This window comes from Nothoprocta perdicaria, unplaced genomic scaffold, assembly GCF_003342845.1.
Source record: "Nothoprocta perdicaria isolate Ctin4 unplaced genomic scaffold, notPer1 scaffold_108, whole genome shotgun sequence".
NCBI classification, from domain to species: Eukaryota; Metazoa; Chordata; class Aves; order Tinamiformes; family Tinamidae; genus Nothoprocta; species Nothoprocta perdicaria.
The window spans coordinates 1124691-1148222 of NW_020454183.1; the positions used below are offsets into that span (position 1 = coordinate 1124691).

The 23532-nt window shown below is 46.0% G+C and overlaps 1 protein-coding gene across 1 annotated transcript in view; it reads left to right on the forward strand.

Annotated features, from left to right (window-relative positions):
* Nucleotides 1-23532, forward strand: part of ITPK1 (inositol-tetrakisphosphate 1-kinase) — a 131871-nt gene that overhangs the window by 61261 nt on the left and 47078 nt on the right. Inside the window, exon 4 of the mRNA XM_026046477.1 lies at nt 11133-11250. Coding sequence (XP_025902262.1) covers nt 11133-11250 — 118 coding nt within the window. The remainder of the gene's footprint in view (nt 1-11132; nt 11251-23532) is intronic.

Genomic DNA, 23532 nt, shown 5'->3' on the forward strand with positions numbered 1-23532 from the left:
TTTTCACTGTAGGTCAGAAAGGAAGCCAAGGGCTTAGCGATGCACACAGCTGTTTTTCCAGAGGATTCCTGTCAGTGGGCTGAATACTGCAGCACTCACCCTTTTAGAAGGTGGTGTTTAGAGGGGATGGCTTCGATCAAAGACATAGCTTTTTTTTTTTCTTCTCTTTCAATGAGAAGCAAAATTATATAAAATATTTCCACACTTTTGTGAAATATGCTGACATAAGGTGGAAAAACCTCTCATAAGTTGTGCAGCTTTGACAAGTTTGCTTTCTCAGGAAATAAAGTTCTATTTGCTCTACTTAATACTGTGCAACTAGTAGCACAGAAAATATTTTACTTAATAGAGAAAATATTCTCTCTGCTGCAGTTACAAAGCTTTTCTGTGTCTTCCTACCTATGTATTATTCAAGCCTGCACCGGAGAGGAAAAGATTTGCCTGGTGGGCCTGGCCCTCTGGTGCCAGTTCTCTGAAGAGTAGGTGACTGCTGATCTCTAGGTCGTGCAGCATCCACTGCCCACAGCCCCTGGAGCTTGTCAGTGACTGCACAAACTAGAGAGGTCGCCATGGATTTCAGGGGCCTCGGGCTCAAACTATTTTGGAATTTCAACTATAATTTGCTTTCAACAAATAATTTGCTTTCCCAGGACCCTCATGCTATAGATGGGAAGGACTGAGAACCAAAGAGGGGAAAGGACTGAATTTTAGGCTGAGCCTAAACCCTGCCTTAAAAACCCCTAAAAGCAGTTTCTGATACTGGGCAGGGGATAACCCGCCAGGTGAACGCTTGCTCTGTCAACAAGAAACAAGCCCACCCAAGGCTCCTTCTGAAATTCTCAGATTTTTCAAAACCGTGTATGTTGAAATATCTTATTTCAAATAATAACTACAGTAATATTTTCTTTCAACCACAGAATATTCAAAATGAAATTACTCTTTTAAACTGTTAGAAATCATGAACGTTTAATACAAGTCGAACTCACATAGATAATACAACGTGATATTAAGAAGCATATGTGGGGATGTTGTTGCCATTTTCTAAGCGTTTATGGGGAAGAAAATATTTTATTATAGTGCAGTTTGCGTTCTTTTCGGACAGTAAAATATAATTCAGTTTCAGCACACAAATGCTGGCAACAGAGTTCTCAAATATCCACTTTTTAATTTTTTTTCAAAATAGAGGGAGGGAGACTGGAGTCCATGTTTAAAAGGATGGCAAAACTCCCAGAAATCACGAATTTCTGTCTCAGTCATCAAATTCATTTGCTGCTGTAGTGGGTGATGCATCAGTTTCACCCCTTGATCTTCTGATCACAACTTCTAAGCTTTCTTTAGCACTTGAGTCCCGCCAGCTCCTCCCTTGGTGCTGTTCTCCCCGCCAGGAGCTCGCTGCAGCTCCGGGAATGCCCTCTCCAAGTCCCTAAACCTGAATTCTGGTTTCTGACAAGAAAACTCATGTTGCCCTAAAAAAAACCTCACATTGCCCTAAAATGCGACTTTATCTCGTGTTCAAGTACAGCCTTGTGTGCAGGTTCAACAATTCAGACCTGCCTCTCCTTCCTCTCCCATTAGAGTAATAAATCAAGAGTGTCGTCGTGCTCAAGGTGACCCGGGTTACAGAGGGCACAGCTGTTTGCTCCTCTGCTTTGCTTCTTCTAACCTCTCTGCTGCAGCTCCTGCTGCCTTTGCTGATGTTGGAAGTCAGAGATCCTTCTTTTCAGTGCCCCGCAGAAGGAAATCACCAAAAAACACTCCCTTGGCAGCCAGGGCAAGCGAATTTTGATGCTAGCTTGTGGTTCCTGTCCCAGGTCTTCTCTCCCTTGCTCTTTCCCGGGTTAACAGCATCTCTCCTGTTTCATGTTCCTGATTTTTTTTTAAAGCAGTATGGGCTTAATCTCACGCAGCAGCTCAAGTAACGACTGACCTGTCAGGCCAGGGCTTTGGCCTGGGCGTTGTGCTCCTCACAACTGCTGACTTATGTGTAGGTCTGAGAGCAGCCGTTGAGCTCGCGAGTCCTGGAGAGCCCTGCCAGAGCACTGCACAGCCTGACACTGGGCGTCAAGTGCTTCCTGCAGGGCTTACATAGGGACAAAGTGACTTAAAAGTCCAGGTAGCTCACGAGCACTCTGTTTCCTCCAGGACTTTTGCAGACCTGTCTGTTGCCTTCTAAGAATAACAGAAAACAAATGGGAGGCAGGTTGAGCTCGTGCAGGTTTAGCTTGTGGTAAAACGAAGCAGAAATAACTAAGCCAAAGACTAGACAATGAAGCTGGAATGCAGTTCTCAGCTCTGTTTCTGTCTGTGTTGCTGTTGAATGCTCATGTCTTTCTGCGCCTCAGCTCACTGTCTCCATTTAATAAATGAGTCTCTCTTAATAAAGGACTTTGTAATTTCCCATAAATACCAGAATTGCAGGGATACTTTGATTCTTAGGAAGCTAATTTGCAGGAGGTTGGTGGGAAATCTGAAATCGTTTGTTCTGCTAGTGCTGTGCATCTGGACCATGTGCTGCCTGCTGTAGGAAGCAGTGGGCTTGCTCCCACATCGGATACTTGTGCAACACGCCAGCCAGGGAAGTCTCGAGTTGCGTGAGGGTTTGTTAATCAATAAGCAGTGATTAACACTTAGAAAACCCTGTCTTTAGACAGTAACATTAGAAAACCACTGTCTGCAGCAATGTGTTCTTGGTATTTTCCTTCTGGGTCTCAGGTACAAGAGGCAGATGGAGTTGAAGATGAGTGTCTCTGCAAATCAGGTGGTGAGGAAATAGTCCCCTGTCTCCTGCCTTGGTTGGCGAATGCAGGTGAACTGTCTGTGTTGGTATGAGAAGAAAATCAAGTGGGTAAAGATCACTGTATGGGCACCGAGTATGAGCTTGCCTTGGCATCTTCTGTGCAGAGGACAAAGAGTGAATAGGGAAGAGCTGTGTTTTGAGGACCTCTCTAAATTGTCATCTTCATTTCACGTGGCAGGTGACGGTCGTTTTAGTCTCCTGGCAGAACCCGTTGCCTTTTGGACATTTCTGGCTAGCTGTGATTTGCAGTCGCTCAGCCCAGCCCAGCCGTGTCGGCCGCACGAGCTCTAGAAAGGCTCTTTCGGGGCTGCAGTAAGGAACTTGTCTAATTCTTCTTGCGAAATGCTTGGATCCAGCTGGCTAGTGCCTTCAAGGCCTTCATTTTACTAGTATTAAATTTCACCACAAATGAAAATAATAAAAAAGCCAAGAATGTTAGAGGAGAACTTGATGTTCTTTCTTTTCTTTCTGCCCTTTCTTTCCCTGCTGTTGGTTGCTCAGTAAATACTTCATTGTCTAACACATTCACTCTTTTTGAGGATTATGTCATCTTCCTGCAAAGTGCAGCATAGTGCATGGAGCACTAGAAGGGCCTTCTGTGATGTGGTTCAGCATTTCTATTTTCTGTCCTCAAATTCTTTTTTTTCTTTTTTTCCCCCAAAAGTTGTAAATTAGAGAAAATGACGATAATTTCCTTTTGAGGTTCTTTCAAGGTTAATAAGAAGAACTCTTTATGGCAGCAAAGAACGACTGCCAGAGGAAAATAAACCTGGGTGTTTTGTTTCTGATTGGAGCCCTGATAGGACGTTGCAGTGGCTGTGATGACATCCCATTGACGGAGCAGGTTTGTGCAGTCTCTGCCACCTGACGAAATCCTTTATCTTCGCCAAGGCACCTGCCGACACGACAGCAGTTTCCTTTTCCTCTGCTGCTCTGCTTTTCTTTAGTAGAGAACTACTGGAAAATAAGATGAGGTGTGTGCTCCCTAGAAGGAATAATTTGTAATAATCCGCTTGTGTAAGGTGTGTTTTGCATTTTGCTTTTTATTTTTGACTCAAATCAATGAGTAGCTTAGAAGAGAGACAACCTTGCAAGAGAGCTGCCTGTGTGTGAGACCTCGCCAAAGCGCTGTGGTGTTTCTGGCACCTGCAGGCAAGTGGAAATAGTTTGATTCCCTTCTTGTTTATTAAATTGACCTAAAAAAATGTGATGATCTTGAGCAGATCAGGCAATTGAAAAATTGTGATGCTGGTTTTCCTGCTTTTGGATGTAAATGTAGCAGCAAGGCAAAACCTGGCACCTGTTTCACTGTTGTCTCTGTAAAACTGTCTTCCAGGAAGCAGAGTGCAAGGCATCCTTGACTGCGGGACGAGGAACAATCAGCCAAGCTACATTTATAACCTTTGGAAAAAAGTATTTTTTAGAACTGCATTGTAGAGGCCCAGATCACCTCCCACGAGAGCTGGATAGGAAACTGGTTTCCCAGTTACATGGTCCATGTGCCAGCGCTCCGGAGTCCAGGAAATCCCATGCCAGGGTCTGCTGCAGATACCGGTGGATTGGGAAGCCTCCTCGCGTGCCCTTCTCCCTTGCTGTTTGGCTGTTCTCAGTCAATCACCTTGTCAAAAGCAGTTGTTCAAGGCTGCAGATGGCAAGGAGGGGCTGCCTGCGGCCCGGGGCTTGCAGCTGGAGGTGGCTCTAGGGGCTGAGCTCTGAGGTCTGCCCGCTGCCCGGGGCCGCAGTTGCACAGGAGGGCACTGGCAGCTGTTTTCTGTTGCATTAAACATGACTACCCAGTGATCCCGTCCAAAGGTGAAATCATCACAGCCTGCATCTTGGGAAGGGCATGGAAGTGATCCCGTAAAGGCGAGAAAACTTTTTTGATTTATAAGGTGCTTATTTGAGGAGGGGAGAGACAATAATTTGCTTCCCTGCCTACCCAGAGTAGCGCTAGGCCGGACAGATCAATAATCATAATAAAAACTGCCCCAGTTCTTGGATCCCTCTTGACCAGAGGAACACAGAATCACGGAATCCTTAAGGCTGGAAGGGACCTTTAGAGATCACCCTGTCCAGCCCCCTGCACACGCAGCGTGTTGGGTCCCCGTAGAAGAAGACACGCTCTGGACGGCTGCCTGTCGTGGCTATGCAGAGGCTCGAGCAGCTGTATTCGCTGCAGCTTCCTATGGGTCTGCTCCGTTCAAAATGATGGTTCAGGTGATGGAAAATCAATAGGGTTATTAATTTGCCTTTCATAAGCTCTTCTGCCAAGATTCTCTTTGCATTAGCCTGCTTGAAAAGATAGATAACAAGCTGTTTTCATGCCAGGCTTCTGCTGTGGTGTTGATGTATATTTAAAATGTTTGCTTCTTTTTCCCCACTACCGTATTTCTTCCTGTTGGTCCTCCTACTCTGAGGGTTTCCAGGAAGAGCTCTTCTATTCTTGTTCCATAAGCTTCCTTAGTAGGGTCTGGGGCCAGGAGGAGGGAAAGCAAGTGGGATATTTTGGAAAGAAAGGAGTTGGGGCTTGAGAAGGGAAGGGTGCGTTGTTTGTGCTGCAGTAGCTGCTTTCATGGGAAGTCCTGGCTTCAAGAAGGTGATTAGTGCCCTTGGAGACTATGCAAGTGGAAAAGACACATTTCCAACTTCTTTCCGCATGTTTTGCTGAGACAGAGCAAGAGAAAAATCAAAGGAAACTCTCCAAGCTAAATAATCTTTTTTGAGGGGGTCACAGGATGGGACACAGAGCTGAAGTGGTCTGTTCATGCGTGGATTCATGGGCCAGTATCTGTGCTTTTCCCACTTGAAAAACAATTTTCTCATCTGCTCATGGTGGAAGAGCCTCACAAGCAAGCAAAGTGAACTCAGAACCCGCCCGCCAAGTGCTCACTTACAAATAGCTTCCTATGGTAGGTATTTGTGAAACCAAATTGGATGACTCTTGAAGGAAAAGCAGGGAAGTCGGGTATTCAGAAAGAGGCTTTCACATGCGGAGTAAGCAGAAAAATAAGAGAGAAAATTCCACATCCCCCTTCTTCTCTGTTGCAGGGATCTTTCAGGTTAAAGGGATGAGCAAATGTGAGATCAGTGTGTTCAAAATCCAGCTTGCCTGTGCTTTTTCTTTTGGAAAATGTTCATCAAAAAGAGCATCTACATCCAAGACAAGGAAAAGGAATTTAGGCATTTTTGAATCTGATGCAGACTCCATCTGTGTCTTTAGGCAAGTTTGTGCATCTCTTTACATCTGTTTTTCCCCTTGAAAAATATTAGTCTGCTGTTAGAAACAGACATCCTCATGTTTCGGAACACAGGAGAATGTACATACAAACAGTTCCTGTTATATTTGCTAACATTTTTGCATGGAACTTCTGTTTAATATTAAACAAAAGATCATGGAAGTTTTATTACTCAGTAATAAAACCAAGTCAGTGAGTCATTCAGTATCTCTTATCGTCTATTGCCCTAATATTTGCCATAGATATGATATCAACATTCTGTTAAAATATTTTTAAAAGTATGTGTATTTTAGCTACCTCTGAGTAGAATGATGAACAGCTCTATTCTTATATACACATATGTTTCTTAAAAAAAAAAAAAAAAACCAAACCACCACCCACAAATTTATATTTTAATCATGGGGCTTTATCTAGAGTTGTTTATTGGGGAATGAGGGAATGTGAAATACTTGGACCCTCTTTGATTTCCAGTTTCATTGCTGGCCTCCTGCCGGGAGCAGGACTGCACTTGCATTCCCGAATGCCAAGCGTGGAATACAAACAAGAGAGGATCTGCTTAAAAAGTCCTTGTTTTCCCTTGTTTGCTTTTGTTATGTCAAAGATTACAAAGCGGAAAACACAGAAGGTGTCTGGGTCAAGCTGCACTGCAGCCCAGGGACAGAGCCCTTCCAAAATATTGTTGGGAAGCCTAAATACCCTCCAGGTTGTTGCCGGGATTGCTCCAGCCTGCTGCCATCTTTGGTAAATCCAAGGTCATTTTGTTGGGCTGACCAGAGCTATGTTGAACATTGACAGTTGAAAGGTTTTGTTTTAAAACTATCCATTGCCTTCGCTGTTTCTGTTTTCCTGCTGCATCTGCTCTGTTTTTCAAGGTCCTCTTGGTTCTGGCTCAGGTGCCATCACTTCTCAGAGTCCCCCGCTTTGTGGCACCAGGAGGTCGGTATTTCTTGTAGAGGAGCTGTTCTGCTCTGTGGGAGCATTGCTGTTCACCACTGGGGCAACAGCAGGGCTTTTCCAGCCTCCTGAGTGACCTCCCTGAGATTATATTCAGTGAAATATGTCTGAATGAGCAGCAGTTTCCAGTAAAGAGTCGATGTTTACTTCGTGCCATAGTTATTCCTGTGAATCTGGCAAAAGTATTTTTTCCTATTACAGTTTCTTGTTGTGGGAATTAGCTGTTAGTAGTTAATAACTAGGGTGCTTTTGCTGTCTTTTGAGTACTTTTCTGTGCATAGATGTTGAACCCTTTCTTTTGTATGCACTGGAGAGGTAGTGGGGTGCACTGTGAGGTGCAGGAGACTGAGAAACCTTGGCAACATACAAGCCCAAGGGGAACTGGGATATTTGTCATGGATCACAGAATCACAGAGTGGTTGTGGTTGGAAGGGACCTCTGGAAATCATCTAGTCCAACTCCCCTGCTCCAGCAGGGACACCCAGAGCACGGGGCACAGGGCGGCATCCAGGCAGGTATGGAAGATCTCCAGAGAAGGAGATTCCACAACCTTCCTGGGCAGCCTGTGCCAGGGCTCTGTCACCCGCACAGTGAAGAAGTTCCTCCTCACGTGGAGATGGAACTGCCTGTGCTTCAACTTAGACCCGTTGCCCCTTGTCCTGTTACTGGCCACCACTGAGAAGAGCTTGGCCCCTTCCTTCCTACATTCCCCCTTCATGAACTTATCCATGTTAATCAGATCCCCTCTCAGCCTTCTCTTCTCCAGAGAAAACAGGCCCAGCTCACTCAGTCTCTCCTCATATGAGAGATATTCCAGTCCCTAAATGCAGCCTTAATTCTGGGTGATGGAAATACCTGGCTCGGCAGTACCCTGAGGAGAGCTGCACAGTTATAAGGCCTTGAGTGCATTTTGATGCATGTGTCTCTTAAACAGTGTTGATCCTCAGGGGTTACCACTGTCTGTGATCATACAGACATGGCCTGGGAAAATACATCAGCCTCGCTCTATACCGAGAGACTTTGCTGCAAAGGGGAGGCTTTTCTGCATTCAGTTAAAATTAGAGGTTTGTGGCAAATCCCCAGCAGGTTAGCTCCAGAATACCTTTGTTTCTGCGCCCGGGCCTTTGCTGTGCTCACATGATACAGATCTGCACTGACGCTCTGTGCTGACAGCCTGAGTTTTCCCATTCCTGTGCCCTTTGGCTGCCCGAGTGCCTGAGCTTGTAAAAGGAGGAGAGCTGGAGAATGGGAGCAGAAAAGAGCCCGATGCCAGGAAATTGGCTGCTCTCCTTGGTCAGAACCTTGTGCTCAGGCTGCCATGTGTTTTTGCTGGGTTGTCCACTTGCCCTCCATGAGGTTCCTTTCAACATTAGACTGTTTGCTTGAAGTTCTCCAGACTCTGAAAAGTCTCTGGGAGACTTTTCTGGGAAAGTCTCTGGGAGAAGTTTCTGGGAAACAACCCCCACCTTTGTGGGCACTGGTATTTTATCTGTGCGCCTTGGGGTTCGTTGCAGTCTCCTTACTGCAGCTGGAAGTCAGTCACTCAGAAGTCATCTTAGATACGTGCTTCTGCTGAAGTACTACCTGGTGTAAAATTGCTTCAGGATCATTTTGTTGGGCTTCCACTTCATCATTCTAAGCTGTGTCAAGCTTAGGGCTTAGATGATTATATTTTTAACAGTTTAGGTTTATTATCATTGTAAATAAAGCAAGTCTCTTAAAGAAGGCACAAAGAGGCAAGGCCCCCTCTGGAAGTGCCAGGGTAACATGAACCAGCGTAATATGTTGCTCACACAAGTGCACAGAAAAGTGAGGAATGGTCATTAATGCTGGGCTGAGTATCAAGAAGCCTTGGGAAGGATGAGGGACTAGAGGACAGGGAAAGACTGTTCAGCCCTTGGCGGCTGGTGTGAGTGTGAACATGGATGGGAAGGAGAAGGAGGCCAAAGGCAGGACAGATAACAGATAGATGAATGCCTGGAGGGACAAGGCATTCAGGAACATGGAGGGCCTTGTTCCCAGGAGACAGCTGGAATTCGCCGTGGAAGCAGAGGCCGCTGCCGGCAGGGGGATCGCCGTGGTGTGGAAGGAAGAGCAGCCCGTGCACCAGCAGGGCCTGGGGTGTTTGCTGCCCGAGGGCCTCCTCGACACCCACGTCTCAGGACTCGCCGCTCACGCGGCGCCGCACGGCAGCGTCGTGAGCTCTGCCCTGCGCCGGGGCATCGTGCCCTCAGGCTGCTGAACCCGCCCCGTGTGCCAGCTCCCCGGGGAGGCAGCAGAGCTGCCTTGTGCTGGGGATGCCTTGAGGGACGCTGACTTTCATCAGCAGCAAGTCCAGGCTAGTGCCCTCATCACTGCAGCGTCCCGATGCTGCAGTTGGCTTGTGGCTGCCGTGTGAGCAGGGCATGTGTAGAGAAACACGGATGTATTTCCTTAAGATGCCTGAGGTAACAAGTTAGTCTTTAAAAACAGGTAAATCTCTTCTGTATTTGCGAGCTGACTGAGTCCCTGGTACTTTCTGCTGGCAGTGTCTGGTTTTGTAGGTAGCTGTTCCCTCTGCTTGAAACCAGGGATGTGCTGGGAGCACTGGGCTAATGAGTATCACCCTCTGTGTGTCCTGGGAGTTAATGCCTTGCAGTGAACCCATCTGCTGGACGGCCAGGAGGAGCTTTCTGCCCAGGGTCACCGCTTGCAAGGCTGACACCCCGCAGCTGGGTCTGACAGTCCCAGTGGCTGATGCTGGGAAAGGCTCCGTCCCTTCCTTTTCCCAGGCAGCGGCGCGGGAGGGCACGTCCTCGGGGCACTGCTGTGTGTGTTCTGCAGGGTTATTGTATGTGCCACGTATGTGGCAGCACCGGTGCCACCGAGGGGTGGGTCACCTGTGACAGAGGGCACTTGTGTGCGGTGAGTGATGCAGTGGCTCTGCCAGACCCCGTGCTGGATGCTCGCAGGCTCAGAGGCACGGGCCCTTTGCAGCAAGCCATGCCCCAGCCTGCTGAGTCAGCAGCAAGCAGCAACTTGCCCCTGCCTGAAAAGGAAGCCAAGAGAAAGCCCAGCCCGCGTCGCCGTCGCTGCTTGCAGCAAAGCCACTTGCTGGCAGTAAGTTTCCCCACTTACCTCAGTATCTGGCCAAGTGCATCTGCAAAGACCACCTAATGGCACTCCTGAGTCGTTCGCTGATGCAACCAGCACAAGGAAACAGGGTTTAATGAAGGCAGTCACTTGCAGAAGTGTTTACCATGTATTTGCACAAACGCTTTTGAAGAGATGAGTGGAAATGCAAAGATGGTTTGGGGGAAGTTGTATTAAACAAAGGCAGAATTTAGCTTTGGAAAAATTTGTCTGGCTTGGAGAGGGTGAGATGGGTGCTTGTTCAGGCTGCTGATTTCATAGGGCGAGGATGGGGCAAGGATGTAGGAATGGAAGCCAGCTTATCTTGCTGGATCTGCAGCTCTGCCCATGTGTGTTCATGGCCAAGATGACTGCAGGGAGTGGGGATATTTCTTTTTTCTTGCAGCTGAATGAGGAGAATCTGAGCTCAGAGAAGTAGCAAAATGGATGTTTGCGGAACTCAGGAGGAGCTGCTGCAGCAGCAGTCCTTGCAGCTCTGCCAAACAATTTCCAGCCCTTATCGTCCAGCTCCTAGCACTGTGTTCAGCACAGTTAGAGGACAGTAATAATAACAAGGTTAAAGAACCCAGATTTAATTCCGAGCTCAGCTCAGGCAGTTTTGATGTTCGTGTGCAGTAACTCAGTGCAGTTGCAGGGCTGACCCCACGATAGCAGCGTGTCATCTTTCTTCTCTTAATTGCTTTTCTCAGCTGCTCACAGCTGTTATTGTGGCCCTCTGCCACCAGCTTCTTCAGAGATGATGTGGCTGCAGCGCAGGTTTCCCTGCTCCTGGTCTGTCCACAGAAGGAATTGGCCATCCCGAAACTGTCAGCTGGACTGTTGGTGTTTAATTCAGATGGCCCTGTCCGGACTGGGCACTGCCAGCGTGACCACGTTGCTGGTGCCTCCCTCTTTGCCTTCTCTTGAAGAGAAACTGCAGATTGTTTAGAATATATAAGTCAGTATTTCCAACACACTTCAGCCAACCTAATGCTTTTTCTTTTATTTTTTTAAACTCCATATTTGTTCTGCAGGAATACATCGATGCGCATCCTGAAACCATCATCCTGGACCCTCTTCCAGCGATTCGGACGCTCCTGGACCGCTCCAAGTCTTACGAGCTAATTCGGCAAATAGAGGCCTACATGCAAGGTAGGGCGGTCGCCTGCTCTCCCAGGCACCTTTCTCTTTTGTGCCTTCTAAGGAAAGAGGCAGCTGGTTCCGGGGCACTGGGCACGTCATTCTAGTTGGTGGCTTTGACCCCCTGGTGTTCCGTTTTTTCCTGGGAGCCCAAAGACTGAAGCTTTCTTGTGTCACAGGGTTGTCCTCTGGAATCCAGCACTCTTTGCTTTTTTGAAGTGTGAAATGAGGTTGGGAGCTGGTTCAAATACGATGTGGCCTTAACGGGGAGCATATTTATTAGAGAGAGCAGTCCCCAGAATTTTCTGGAAAACATTATATTTTGTGTGTGCTTGTAAACTGACATGATTGTGCAAACTCAGCAACTTGTTATGGGAATTCCGAAACCTGAGTTTAGAGGAGATTCATGGAAGAAATAAAAAACCCTCCTGGAAAGGACTAAAAGACATGAAAGCTGTGCACCAATATCTGCAAGGGCACCTGTGGGGCTGAATGGTTCTAGTATCTTAACTCTTAACTAAGTTAGGGACTTTAGTTCCCTTTCTGCTGTCATCCTGACCTGAGGTGCGTAGCTTCTGTGCTGATCTAGAGACTTTAATAGCTCGTTCTTTTGAGCTTAAAGGTGTTTTTCTCCTGCTTGCCTTTAAACAAAAGGGTAGGGAGACTGCTGGTGCTTGGTTTTTACACCCTTCTTTTTATACATCTTTTCATTGATAGTAGGTAATAATAGCTAGTATTTAGCAGCTAAAGCACAGCTCTTTCTTGAAGTTTTTCTTTTGAGATTAAATCTAGAGCAGCTCTAGAAGTAACAATACTATGTTTTTTACTATGTTTCCAGGGAAATGCTTTTCTGAACCATGTTTTAGTGTAGTTGTGGTGCTGTTACCATTATGACCATGTTATCCTTGTCTTTATGGGCAGAGAAGGAGCTTGTTAATTTGTATTTTTTTAACTCTGGATTTATAGGCCTGCAGCCTGGCCTCAAAGCTGTGTCTCTAGGAGGCTCTCAAATATGTAAAAATAAAAATAAGACTAGGAATTTGCGACACCTCTCCCTTAGATTTGGAATCTCTTTAGGAGAAAGTGTCCAGTTGGTTTTAAAGGATTTTGTTTTGGAATGGGTCTGGAAATGATGGGGAGAGAAGTTCTGAGAGCAACTCGGGCTCTGCAGAAGTGCTTGTTTTTGTGGTCTGACAGTGGAAAGAGTCAGTAATTTTTATTGTTATCGATATTATTATTGTCTCTATGGGAACAGTGTGCTCAGGAGAGTGTACAGTTTTTGTAAGTAATTTGTCTTGCACACATTTCAGCCTCTTTGGCTGAAGTTGGTCAAACCAATGAGAAAAAGAAATCCTTAAGGATTAAAAAAAAAACAACAAAAAAGTAGGTTTGGATTCAGTTAAATCTGACACTTTGCAGAGAAACTGTTGATAAAATTGAGGAATTAAGGAGAACAAAGCAGTTTTCACTGCCCATGGCAGCGTTAGGTGGCCATAACCCCCTTTCTGACTACATCTCAGCTTATTTCTATCACATCATCAAAAATACCGTGCGATAAACCTTGAATTCAGCTTTTATATTTAGCAGAGGAAATCTCAAGAGAGCAGAATAATTGGCTAACCTGTTGGCCTGGCCTGAGTCGATCAGTCTCTGTATTCCTGAATGTAATGATTTGCAGTGAGAAATTCAGGGTGTGTGTGTGTGTGTGGTGGGTTTCCTCTCCTTGTTTTCACCTGCCAAAATGGGTTTTCTGCTTTGCCGCTGTCCTGTGAAACCCTCAAGGTCACAAGCACTGAGGAAACTCAAGTAAGAAGTGCTGCATTTCTAAATAGAATGAGGAATGAGGTATTAAGAGCTTCCTTTTTTTGTTGTTATTTTTTATTTTGGTTGCTGTTGTTCTGGAATTTCAAAATGGAAGTTACCACCAGGATCAGGGTTGTAATATTTAGCTGCAATAACCCGTTTTTTCACAAGATACAAATTTGTTGGGATGGGTTCAGTCCAGTGTAGGAGGTTCCCTCTCCCGAGGCAGTGTCTTGTGAGAGGACTGGCCATTTGTGTGAGGATATTTAAGCAGAATTGTATGCTTGGGAAAATCTTTAAAATGAAGATCCAGTGTGTCCCTCAGAGGCCCTTTTAAGTGCAGGTGATCGTTACCTGCAGGATTAAAGATCTGCCTCTGTTTGGCAGGATTAAAGATCTGGATCAGGATTAAAGATTTGCCTCTGTTTGGTTGGGGTTGAGGGCCCCGCAGCCCTCGGCCTCTCCAGCCACCAGCAGTCTGGCTTCAAGGGCGTTAGCGCCTCGGCCTCCCAGCCAGCGCCTTGCCTGTCCTTCCAACAGGAAAATCTTGGTGTTTCCTGGGAAAGGAGTGCCCCTTTGAAGCATCTAAAACTGCCTATCTTACTGCAAGCCCTGTAGGATGCTCTGTACGGAGTCCTAGGCATGACTGAAAGGTAACGCTCTGATCTAGCACCAGAGCAAGGGGTGGGAGAGATGCCCTGTGGCCCCTTCTTGTCCCTGCTGCCGCAGTGTGGCAGGGAGGGAACCGAGCTGGACGAGCACTACACAGCAACGGGCGGGAGCTGCACGTGCAGCCTGGGCAAATCAGGGAAATGACCTGCCCAGGTCCTAAACTGGCACTGAGATGGCACCCCATGGCCCGCGGTAACTAGCAGCTCTTGTGTGAATCATATAGTTTTTCCAAATTCTGGCCTTGCAAGGAAACACCTCTGTTCTCATCAAAGAACTTCAGCAAGAGATACTTTAGCATTGATTTTAGTGGATTATTTTTCTGGAAGAACTAGTCTGATCCAGGCTTTGGCTTCCTCTTTCCTCTTGTCTGTTACTTTAAAGCAAGCTCTAAAAGCGCTGCTCATTCGGATCCCTTCACTTCTGGGGCTTTTTCAAAAGACTTTTAAAGAATAGTTTGCATTCCCAGCTTGTGTCCTGCGCCGCTGGCAGCTCGCTCTGGGATAAATCTCTGGAAAGGTTTCTTGGCTTCGCACTGAGTTCTCTCAGCAGTTGTGCTGCTTTGTTTACTTATCTGTGAAGAATGGCTTCTGATATCAAAATGCTCTAGATTGGATACTCTTAACGTTTGGGGAAAGCTCGGGAACATGGATTAATGGAAACTGTGTTTTTAACAGGCCATTTTGTGGCTGGAGCCGTCTCAGCTGTTTTCAAGCTTTGACCTCTTGGAAAATAACGAAATTTTCTGAGGCCGTGTTCAAAAGCTGTAGTCTTACAGGCACAGAACTTCAAGATCTGACTTTTTAAGTGTGCTTAATATGGTAGTAGATATTCCCTGTGACTATGCTTGTGGATCTAGCCTTTTTTTTTTTTTTTTTTTTTTTTTATTGCATTGCATTTTTAGTTTAAAAGCTGAAAACTTTTTAAATCCCCTACATATCTTATAAGTAATAACCTAACCTGAAAGAATTAAAACCAGGACCAAGGTAAACATTATTTATTAGTCACTCTACCTAGTATTTGCATATGCATCAGCTTCCTTTTCTGTTTCAAGTGACTAACTGGTTTCTCAGATAGTTAAGTATTGCAGGCCTTAAACTTTCTTTAATTGCTTCCATATGGATTATTTTTCATTATTTTAATACCTTCTCGTTCTTAGATTCTTTAATAATTCCTGTAGAAAATTTAAATTTCTCACTAAATAGAGTTCCTCTACAAGACAGATTTCTTGTGTGAACTCAGTTGTTACTTCTGAGTTTCCCTCTCCCAACAGTCTTCTCTGAAGTACACGAACTATCCCCTGAGGACATGCGAGATAACATAAAACCATTTAGCTATGATATTTTCATCCCAGTATGTAATTGAAACAATTTATGTTTGATTGTTTACTCTATTATGAGATGCTACTGCTCTGGGTGCTGCTTTCTGATTTTCAGAAATGTCAAGGAATAAAGCAAAACAACACACCATTATTTTTACTCTGGATTTCTTAACTGGACTCTCTCTCTTTTTCTCTCTCTCTTTGTTTCTCTCTCTCTCTCCCTCTCTTTCTCCCTATCTCTCTCTCTTTCTCATAATTAAGGAAATAGTACTTGACCAGCTGCCTATATCCCTGTGTCCAGCAGGGAGAAGCTCGATGTGATGGATCGTGTAAGGCTCTGGATTGGGATTCTGGGGTTTTCTGCTCGGCCCTGGGTCTGACTTGCTGCATGACTTGGGCACAGCTGGTCAGCCCGGGGCATCTGCCTCTTCTTTGTGCTTGTCTTTTCCCTTTAGATGTCGTATTTTTCAGGCTGGGAACCCCTTCCTCCAATACTCATATACATACTCGGATACAGCAAGCCTCTGATGTCAAGCACGTTCCTAGGTTTGGCTTAAATAGATACTGTACATCTATTGTGGAGTGGATAATTGGGTATCTGCAATTAGCTGCCAAAGTAGATAGCCTTAATTTTGCTTTTGGAAGGTGTGAAACACGCGTTTCTGGAGTACTGCAGGACTTGTCAAAAATAGGCCACCCAGTTAAAGTGCCTGAAAATAGATTTATATCTTTACACAGTCCCCTTTTGAAACTATGGTTGGTCACTAATATCTGGCCTACTTTTCCCAGAAATTGTGGTCAGAGGGGAAGGAGAAGACTGCAGCTCAGCTTTGGGCTCATTTTGTCTGTATTTGAAGCTCCTAATAAGGTGGAAGGCAAATTCAGTTTTTAATTTAAGGACTCTAAATCCTCTCCCCCTGAGCATCACTTGTTTATGCAGGAGGCCCTCCCTGAAGCATCTGCGCGAGAAGCCTGGTGTTAGTCAGTGCAAAGACCCCTTCAGGCGTTTGGGGGTGAAAGTCTCCCTTGCTGCTTGGATGGACGAAACTGGAGAGAAGTGAATATTCCTGCAGGGTGGCTGCAGGGGCTTTGTCTGGAGAGCCTCGGCACAGGTCAGTGCGCGTGTCAGTGCCCCGTGCCGCGGCCGTCAGCTACAAGGAAAATGCATGAGACTGAAATAAAGGAACAAAACGGCACTCAAGCACCCATTATTTTCTTTTTCAATATGCTCCGGCACTCAAGCACCCATTATTTTCTTTTCCAATAAGCTCAGCTACCCTAACTGTCCCACTGGAAGGACTGGGGCACTGAGGCGTCCTGGCACTTGACCCCAGGAGGTGTCACCTGGCACGTTTCTCAGAAAAGCTCCTTCATTCGCGTGGGAAGGGGGTGACGGAGAGGCACAGCCATCCTGGTGTTACAGTAAATGAGCCCTGGCTTTGGAATGTGAAGTGAACAGCTGCTTCCAAGTGGCTAAAACCATCCTGAAGGAGGGAGCCGGGAAAGAATCAGGAATGGCACAGAGGGAACCCAGAATCTCCTTTCTTCTACAGCTGCATGGCTTGCTCTTGTAGTTTAAAAAAAGGAAATCTTGAAGTTAAAATGCTAAAATTTAGGTGTGAGTACACTCCCTTTTCTTGTCCCCCTCACACTCCCAGGTTTTCATTACTTTGAGCTGCCAGCTTTGTCCCAGAGCAGGTAGGAACCAGGCTGTTGGGAAACAGTGTTGGAAGGACCAGATTTGTGCACAGTCCCTGCTCCCCACGTTCCCCAGCCAGGAGTGGGGTTTGCTGGGCAGGGCAGCTCAGCTGGGCCATGTCCAAGCATTATTCTGTAGCTCCATACAGAGACAAAGCCTGGAGACTAAAATAAAACTGAAAGTATTTCTACAGTTTGACTCCTAATGTGCTAACCAGAACTCTTTGAATTAATAAACTATTAATTTATATTCTGTTTCAACAGTCTTAATGGTTACTGAGCACTCGGAATAAGCCTTCCTGTAGGTTTAGATGTTAGTTCTGGATGCACTTGGGCTTAGTCCTTCAATTTGCATGCTTTTCTGGACATATATATGGAATCTACTTCCTACTTTCAATCTCTTTTTCTTATGAGCATCTACAAAGAAGGAAGCTTGGAACCTTTTATCTATTTAATTTGTACTAGTGTTGGAAACATTGGTTTTACATTTGTGTGCATCATTTCAAAGCGTTTGTAGACTGGATAGAGCTGAGAACATGCACAGCTGATAGCAATTCAAGCAAGTGCTTCTCTTGAATTTTGTGTTTGATGGAGCTGGAGAAAAAGCGACTCAATGGGATTTGGGGTGTAAAAATAAAATCCTGTGGCCAGCTTCATGGGGCATTCTCAAGGCATCTCCAGTTTGAGCTTTAGGGCCAGAGTACAGAGTAACTATTGAAGGCAATTCTCCCTTTAGGAGAAAGAAGGAGCAGAGATTCCTCTTCTCATGAAGAAGTCAACTTTGAATAAGCCGGATGCTTTAAATTCCAGCACAGTTGTTTCAAGTTATTCTGATTATCTTGACCTGAAATTTTCCTGGCTGGTATCCAGCTAGTTGCTTTTCCCAATACTTGATGGAAGACATAAAAAGAAGCAACACATGGTGAATTTTGCTGTAAAAGTCGATTGACAATACTTGTTGCAGAAGGAACCTTTCTTGTTGATGTTTTTACTCATGTGTAAGACAATAGGTTGAGAGAAAAAAGATGAAAAATATCATCTTTCATCTAGAGTTAGAAGCCAGGACCCAGCTGGTTGCACATTCTTCAAGTTCCAGGGCAGTGTGTTCATGTTGCTTTTGCTGATGAAGCAGCAATTTGCTGTAAGATGTCATATCATAGTCTAGCCTGGCTAAGAAAAATAACATCCATCAAATCGTCCCAGACAAGGATGTGGCTGATATGCAAGGTCTCCTGTTAGATTTAATCTCTCCTAATGAGAAATATAGCATGACTTAAAGACCTTGTCAAATGAGCTTGGGGTCAGCTGACAGTAACAGTGTCTGAGACATCCTTAAAGAGAATACCTTTGCTTACCATCTGAAAGCAGTAGCAGCTGCTTTTGCATTTATTCCTTTGCTTTGGGCAACTGTTTGGGTATCTGAGCATATTGACAAAGAAAATAATGGGTGCTCGAGTGCACTTTTGTCCCTTTATTTCAGTCTCATGCATTTTCCTTGTAGCTTGCTGTAGAGAAAGTAGAGGATGTTGCAAGTGGTTGATGGGAAAGACTTGAGATGATCTGAGTTTCTTGTGTAGTTTATTCCTAACTGGAAGCAACTCTACGGTTTCCCTTTCTAGACAAGGTTATGAATGAAATGCCACCAGCATTTGTTACAGCTCAAAGCTTTTATCTTGCTTCATGTTTAGGGCATCTTTCTTACAGTAATGACTGGAAAGTGAATGTTGATTTTTTTCCCATTTTTGTTTTCAAATTTGTAAATCCTGGATACAGGGGAAAATGAAGATGTATCTGTCCATCCATAGCCATGCACAGCTGTATGGAGACAGACCTCTTCTGAACGCCAGTAGCCACAGTTAGTTAAGGTCACCATCCTGCTTTTGTCTGTACAAATTAAATCCAGTTCTGCAGGATACAGCTCTGGCAGGATGCTTCATTGAGGACAAAACCTGGTAGAGCTGCGGGCTGGTGACGTGGTGCATCGAGCTGGATGGGCAAAGTGAATTGCTTTGAATGTGCTTCAGAGCTTGGCGTATTTGGAGGGAAGCTCATTTGCTTCCATACTCTGAGAGTGGGCCACTGCTTGTTGAATCAGTTTTAAAATAATTGAAATAGTAGAAAAAAAGATGTCTCCCGAATGGCACAGTCTGGCCGTGTTGCTGAGGTTGCTTTCAGTATTTTTGACTTGTTTGAATTCTTTGAAGTTGTCAGCTGAAGATTGGATAGATAGATACTAGTCAGTGTGTTAATATAACTTGCAAAAAAAAAGGAAAAAAAGAAAAAAAAGACAAAAAACCTACCCTTTTGATAGCTAATATTAAGTAAAACGAAGTGTCACAAAGTAGAAGACAGACCAAAAACAGAGATAAATAAACTGCTTTTGAAGGGTAAATCAAACGTTTCTTCCTGGTGATGTTCCAGACCATTTGTTATCTCTGTGGAAAAGGTGGCTGAACACAGAGTGGCAAATCTTTCAGACAGACCCAAATTGGTTTTTTTCCAGGTTCTGGGAGGCAGGAATATCAGGTAGGCCTGCCGCAGGTCAGGAAAGAGCCAACATGATGATACATCGAGTTTATTGGAGTCTCTTGGGTCCCCAAAGAAACAGCATGGACATTCATGCATTGTTAACTTCTGCTTTGAGTCAGTGCTCAGGAAAGACCTTGGCGTCACTGTGGAAACTCTGGCCCCTGTGCCTCAGTTGTCGAAGGAGAACATGCCAACAGAATCCAACAAAAAGCTGATGGGGGCCAAAAATAGCATTGGAAGATACTGAGCATACAGTTATGGGAGTAAAATGCTTTCTGTCTCCAGAAGACCGAGTTCAGTTCTGCTTCCGTGAATTTAAAAATACATGTTAGAAATGAAAGGCATCCTAAGGAGAGGGGCTGTGGTTGGGGCTGGGAGACAGTCACACAAGAAGAGAGTGAGATAAAGTTAGAGCCAGAAGAGATGGAACAAAATCTAGCCAAATAAAATTTGAAAAAGTAAAAATGGGAAAGGAGAAATATTCTCCTTTTATCCTTTCCTACCATGTCAGAGCAGAGATTTCCCATAAAGCTTATTCCATCTGTGGAATTGCCATAAAGTGTCAACTAAGAGCATAGTTGGACTGGAAAGGAAGGGAAATTTCCACAGTTGTATAATAATATATGCTGTTTGTTTAGAAGCTTTATAAACAGTCGTGCCTTGGATGCATGATAATGACTGGTGGAAGACAGAAAGAAACTCCATTTATGAACCCCTGGACTCCATAACTTGGGATATGTTGGGGGGCAGCAGCTATTCCCTTTTCCATGGGCTTCTGCCTCTTTGCAGTGGATTTTAGATGAGGTGAGTCCACCAGCTGAGCTCCGCTCTCCTTTGGCTTGGCAGGGCCTGTGTCCTGCCTTTATCTCCTCTGAATAACAGTGCTGAAAGGACAGTGATGGTTTAAAAGAGTTTTACAGTTCTGCGTAATTTCTAAACCTGGTCCAAGTTAGTAATATTTTGGCAGTCTCCTGAGTAAAGTCTTGAGATTTTGTATTATTTATGATGAGCACTCTGCACGTTAAATGGGAACTTCAAATACAAACTGAAGTGTTAAAGCTGCTACCCTGCAGAAGCGTAGCTGGATGCTGTAGTTGTAGCTGTTGCTTCTTCTGTAATTCTTTCCCTGAGCTAAAGCACATGCCAAGCAACGCTCTGGATGTGCCTGTGGGGGCAGAGCCACGGCACTGCTGGGCAGGTGATCATAGGTGACAGGATCTTAACACTATCAACACCCTTGAATGAGTTTGTCCTTTAGCTTGTGTTCTACCAGAGGATCAAAGTGGTTTTCCTCCAGATCGCTGGTGTGTGTTGTTTGGGATGGAGTGTTGCTTAGAGCACTGAGACCTCTCAGTGACTTTTAAACTTCTCGTTTCATTTCCTCCCTTGTTACTAACAAAATCCCACTGAAATCTGACCGGTTGCAAAACATCCCTCCCATGTGAGTATAGAGGGGAATGAACAGATTGCGCTTCCCAGTGCCACCCTGCCTGTTGCCTTTGGAGCCTCTCCCCTGGCCAGAATAGCTGCTGTGTCTGCAGCTCAGCTGCTGCCTTCTGCGGCGTCTCCGGCACGAGGGGAGCGACACCTCAGCTGTTGGAAAGCCTGTGCGCTGCAGACGCAGCGTCAGGATTGCTGCACAGGGCAGTATTTGTATTCCAGTTCCTCCTTCACCAGCTTGAGGATACGATGGGAGTGTTGCTGTGTCTCAGGTTGAGTGCCTGCAAGCAGCCAGCACTGAAATCTATCCTGCAAAGGCACAAGATGTCAGTGTAGCAAATACTTCCACCTCACTTCATCCTCACTGATAAAACCGCCCTGATTAAGGTCCTTCTTTTCACCAGGAGGTGCTAAAAAAAGTTATAAGAAGTTGAAAGACTTTAGTGTTCAGAAAGAGATACAGCCCTTCTGATTTGTATTTTGTTGGCATTTGAATGTTCACTGAGATCTTGTTCCTGTGTGAAGGTTTCACTTCACAAAACATTTTTTTTTCTCTTAAAACTGGCAGTGCCCGCTCCTCCACAGCAGGTTATTTGGTTGCTGGAGCATGGACATGTTGCTCCTCCAGGTAGCAGGAGGATCCAGGCAGTAGGGAGACTGCATTTGAGCTCCATCCTGTGCTAAGTCCTGATACATACTTAATACCCATGGTCTCTGTGCAGCATTAAGGGCTAGGTATATATCAAGGGAATTTTTGAATCTTCCAGATTCACCGGGATTTTGGGATCCATAAGTGGATTAGGCAGCTTCATTACGGTCCAATCTACAAAACAGTCACATTCTTCAGATAGGGCTGACTTGCATTACTGGGTATTTAAGCCAGTGCAGTGACTACAGCCTCGGGCCAGGACTAGGCGTTTCTGACCTCTGCTGTGGGATGTAGGACCCAGTTCTGTCTCTAAAACACCAGCTGGGGGCTGGTCAGCACTAGAGAAGCCTGTGAACATGGCAAGTCCCATCCTGGCCCGTGTGTGAGGGGATGGTGGTCTGTGGTTTGCCGTGGTAGGCAGAGGAGGTGTAAGAAGGACGAGGCTCGTGGGGATAGCTGACTCCATGAGGTCCCTTCCAGATCTTTCTTCAGAAGGAAGAGCATGAGCGGCTGGGTGAAGCTGGAGCGAGGGAGCTATGTCGCACACGGGCACCTCAGGCCGAGGCAGGAGGCGCAGGGAGCTATGTCGCACGTTGGCGCCTCAGGCCGAGGCAGGAGGTGCGAGCGAGCCATGTCGCACACGGGCGCCTCAGGCCGAGGCAGGAGGCGCGAGGGAGCCATGTCGCACGTGTCGCCTCAGGCCGAGGCAGGAGGCGCGAGGGAGCCATGTCGCACGTGTCGCCTCAGGCCGAGGCAGGAGGCGCGAGGGAGCCATGTCGCACGTGTCGCCTCAGGCCGAGGCAGGAGGTGCGAGCGAGCCATGTCGCACATGGGCGCCTCAGGCCGAGGCAGGAGCTCAGCGCTCCCAGATGCACAGCGCTGAGGGGATGTCTCTGTGGGTAAATGCAGCCGGACCCAACCGTGCTTGACCACGTTCCCTAGGAAAAGCAGGATGTCTTAGCCAGGCACAGAGTCTCGTTACGGTGGCTGTGGCACTTTGGGCCAAAACCGCCTTCCTTCTGCGTGGTTTGCGACGCCGGGAGGGAGCCGCGGTCCCTGTGCGGCCGCCCACGCGGGCGTCCTGCGGCGGGCACAAACGTTCTCCCGCCGGGGCAGAGATCCGTGGCGCGAGTCTGTCCCTCGCTGCGCGAGCGTGAGGCAGCGCAAGGGTGCATTCCCCAAAAAGCCAGCTCTCCGTGCCCTGCAGCCTTCGTTGGGCAACCGCACGCTAGATCTAAAGCCATAAATTAGAGAATTTGCATAAGATATTAGGCAGCGAAGCACAATGGGACAGATGCTAATTGCTGATATGGGAACCCTCACAAGAATTTGCTGGGAGATAAACTGCAGTTGCCTCAGTGTTGGGCAATGAGTGTTGGTTTTCTAGCAGGAGAAATCAGCTCATTTCTTGCACTGCGTAGCTTGCTGATGCCACTCTTGCTTTGGGGAGAACACTTTCTAATTCCTATATGAGATTTGTTTATTTAACCCTGTTAGTTTTGGCAGGAGAACACATACAGTTCAGAAGAAGTAACTCAAATAAGAGAGCTAGACTAATTCAAATTAACCTTCCTTGCATTGCATTGCAGAGAAATCAATTCTACCACATGTTCCTTGCCATTGCATTAACTGGTGTGTTCTAGGTTATCTTGCAGGTAGGCCAGATTTGCACATGAGTTGTTTTAGATTTTTTTGCCTTCACAACCTGAAGGTCTGGTTTGAGTTTTGGGGATAAAATCTACACCGATGTTCTAGTGCACTAATCTTGATTTTGGGCACTAGGTTTTCTACTCACTTGTGAGACTGCTGGTTAGTTAAACTGCTAAACCTTGAGTGTGTTTCCCTAGATGACAGATAGCTGTGGTGCTTAGGGACTGCAGAGCTCTCTTCTTGTTTGGTTTTGTAGTCATCCTGCATGTTGTCTCTTACAACACATGCCCACAGTGCTTGTATCTCTCCTGTTTCCTGGGCTGCTCGTGAAATACAGGCAATCCTGTTAGTCTGATGCTCCCCCTGAAGGTCTTGTGATGAGGAAGGAAAACATTCAAGGCACTACAGCTGATAATAAATGCCCTAATTGCTGTGTCCATTTGTTTTGAGCTTATACATTGAGTCCTTCCTGCTGCTGTAAACTAGTTATACGCAGAACAAACTGTGCTCATGCTGGTGGGGAGGGAGGCTGGAG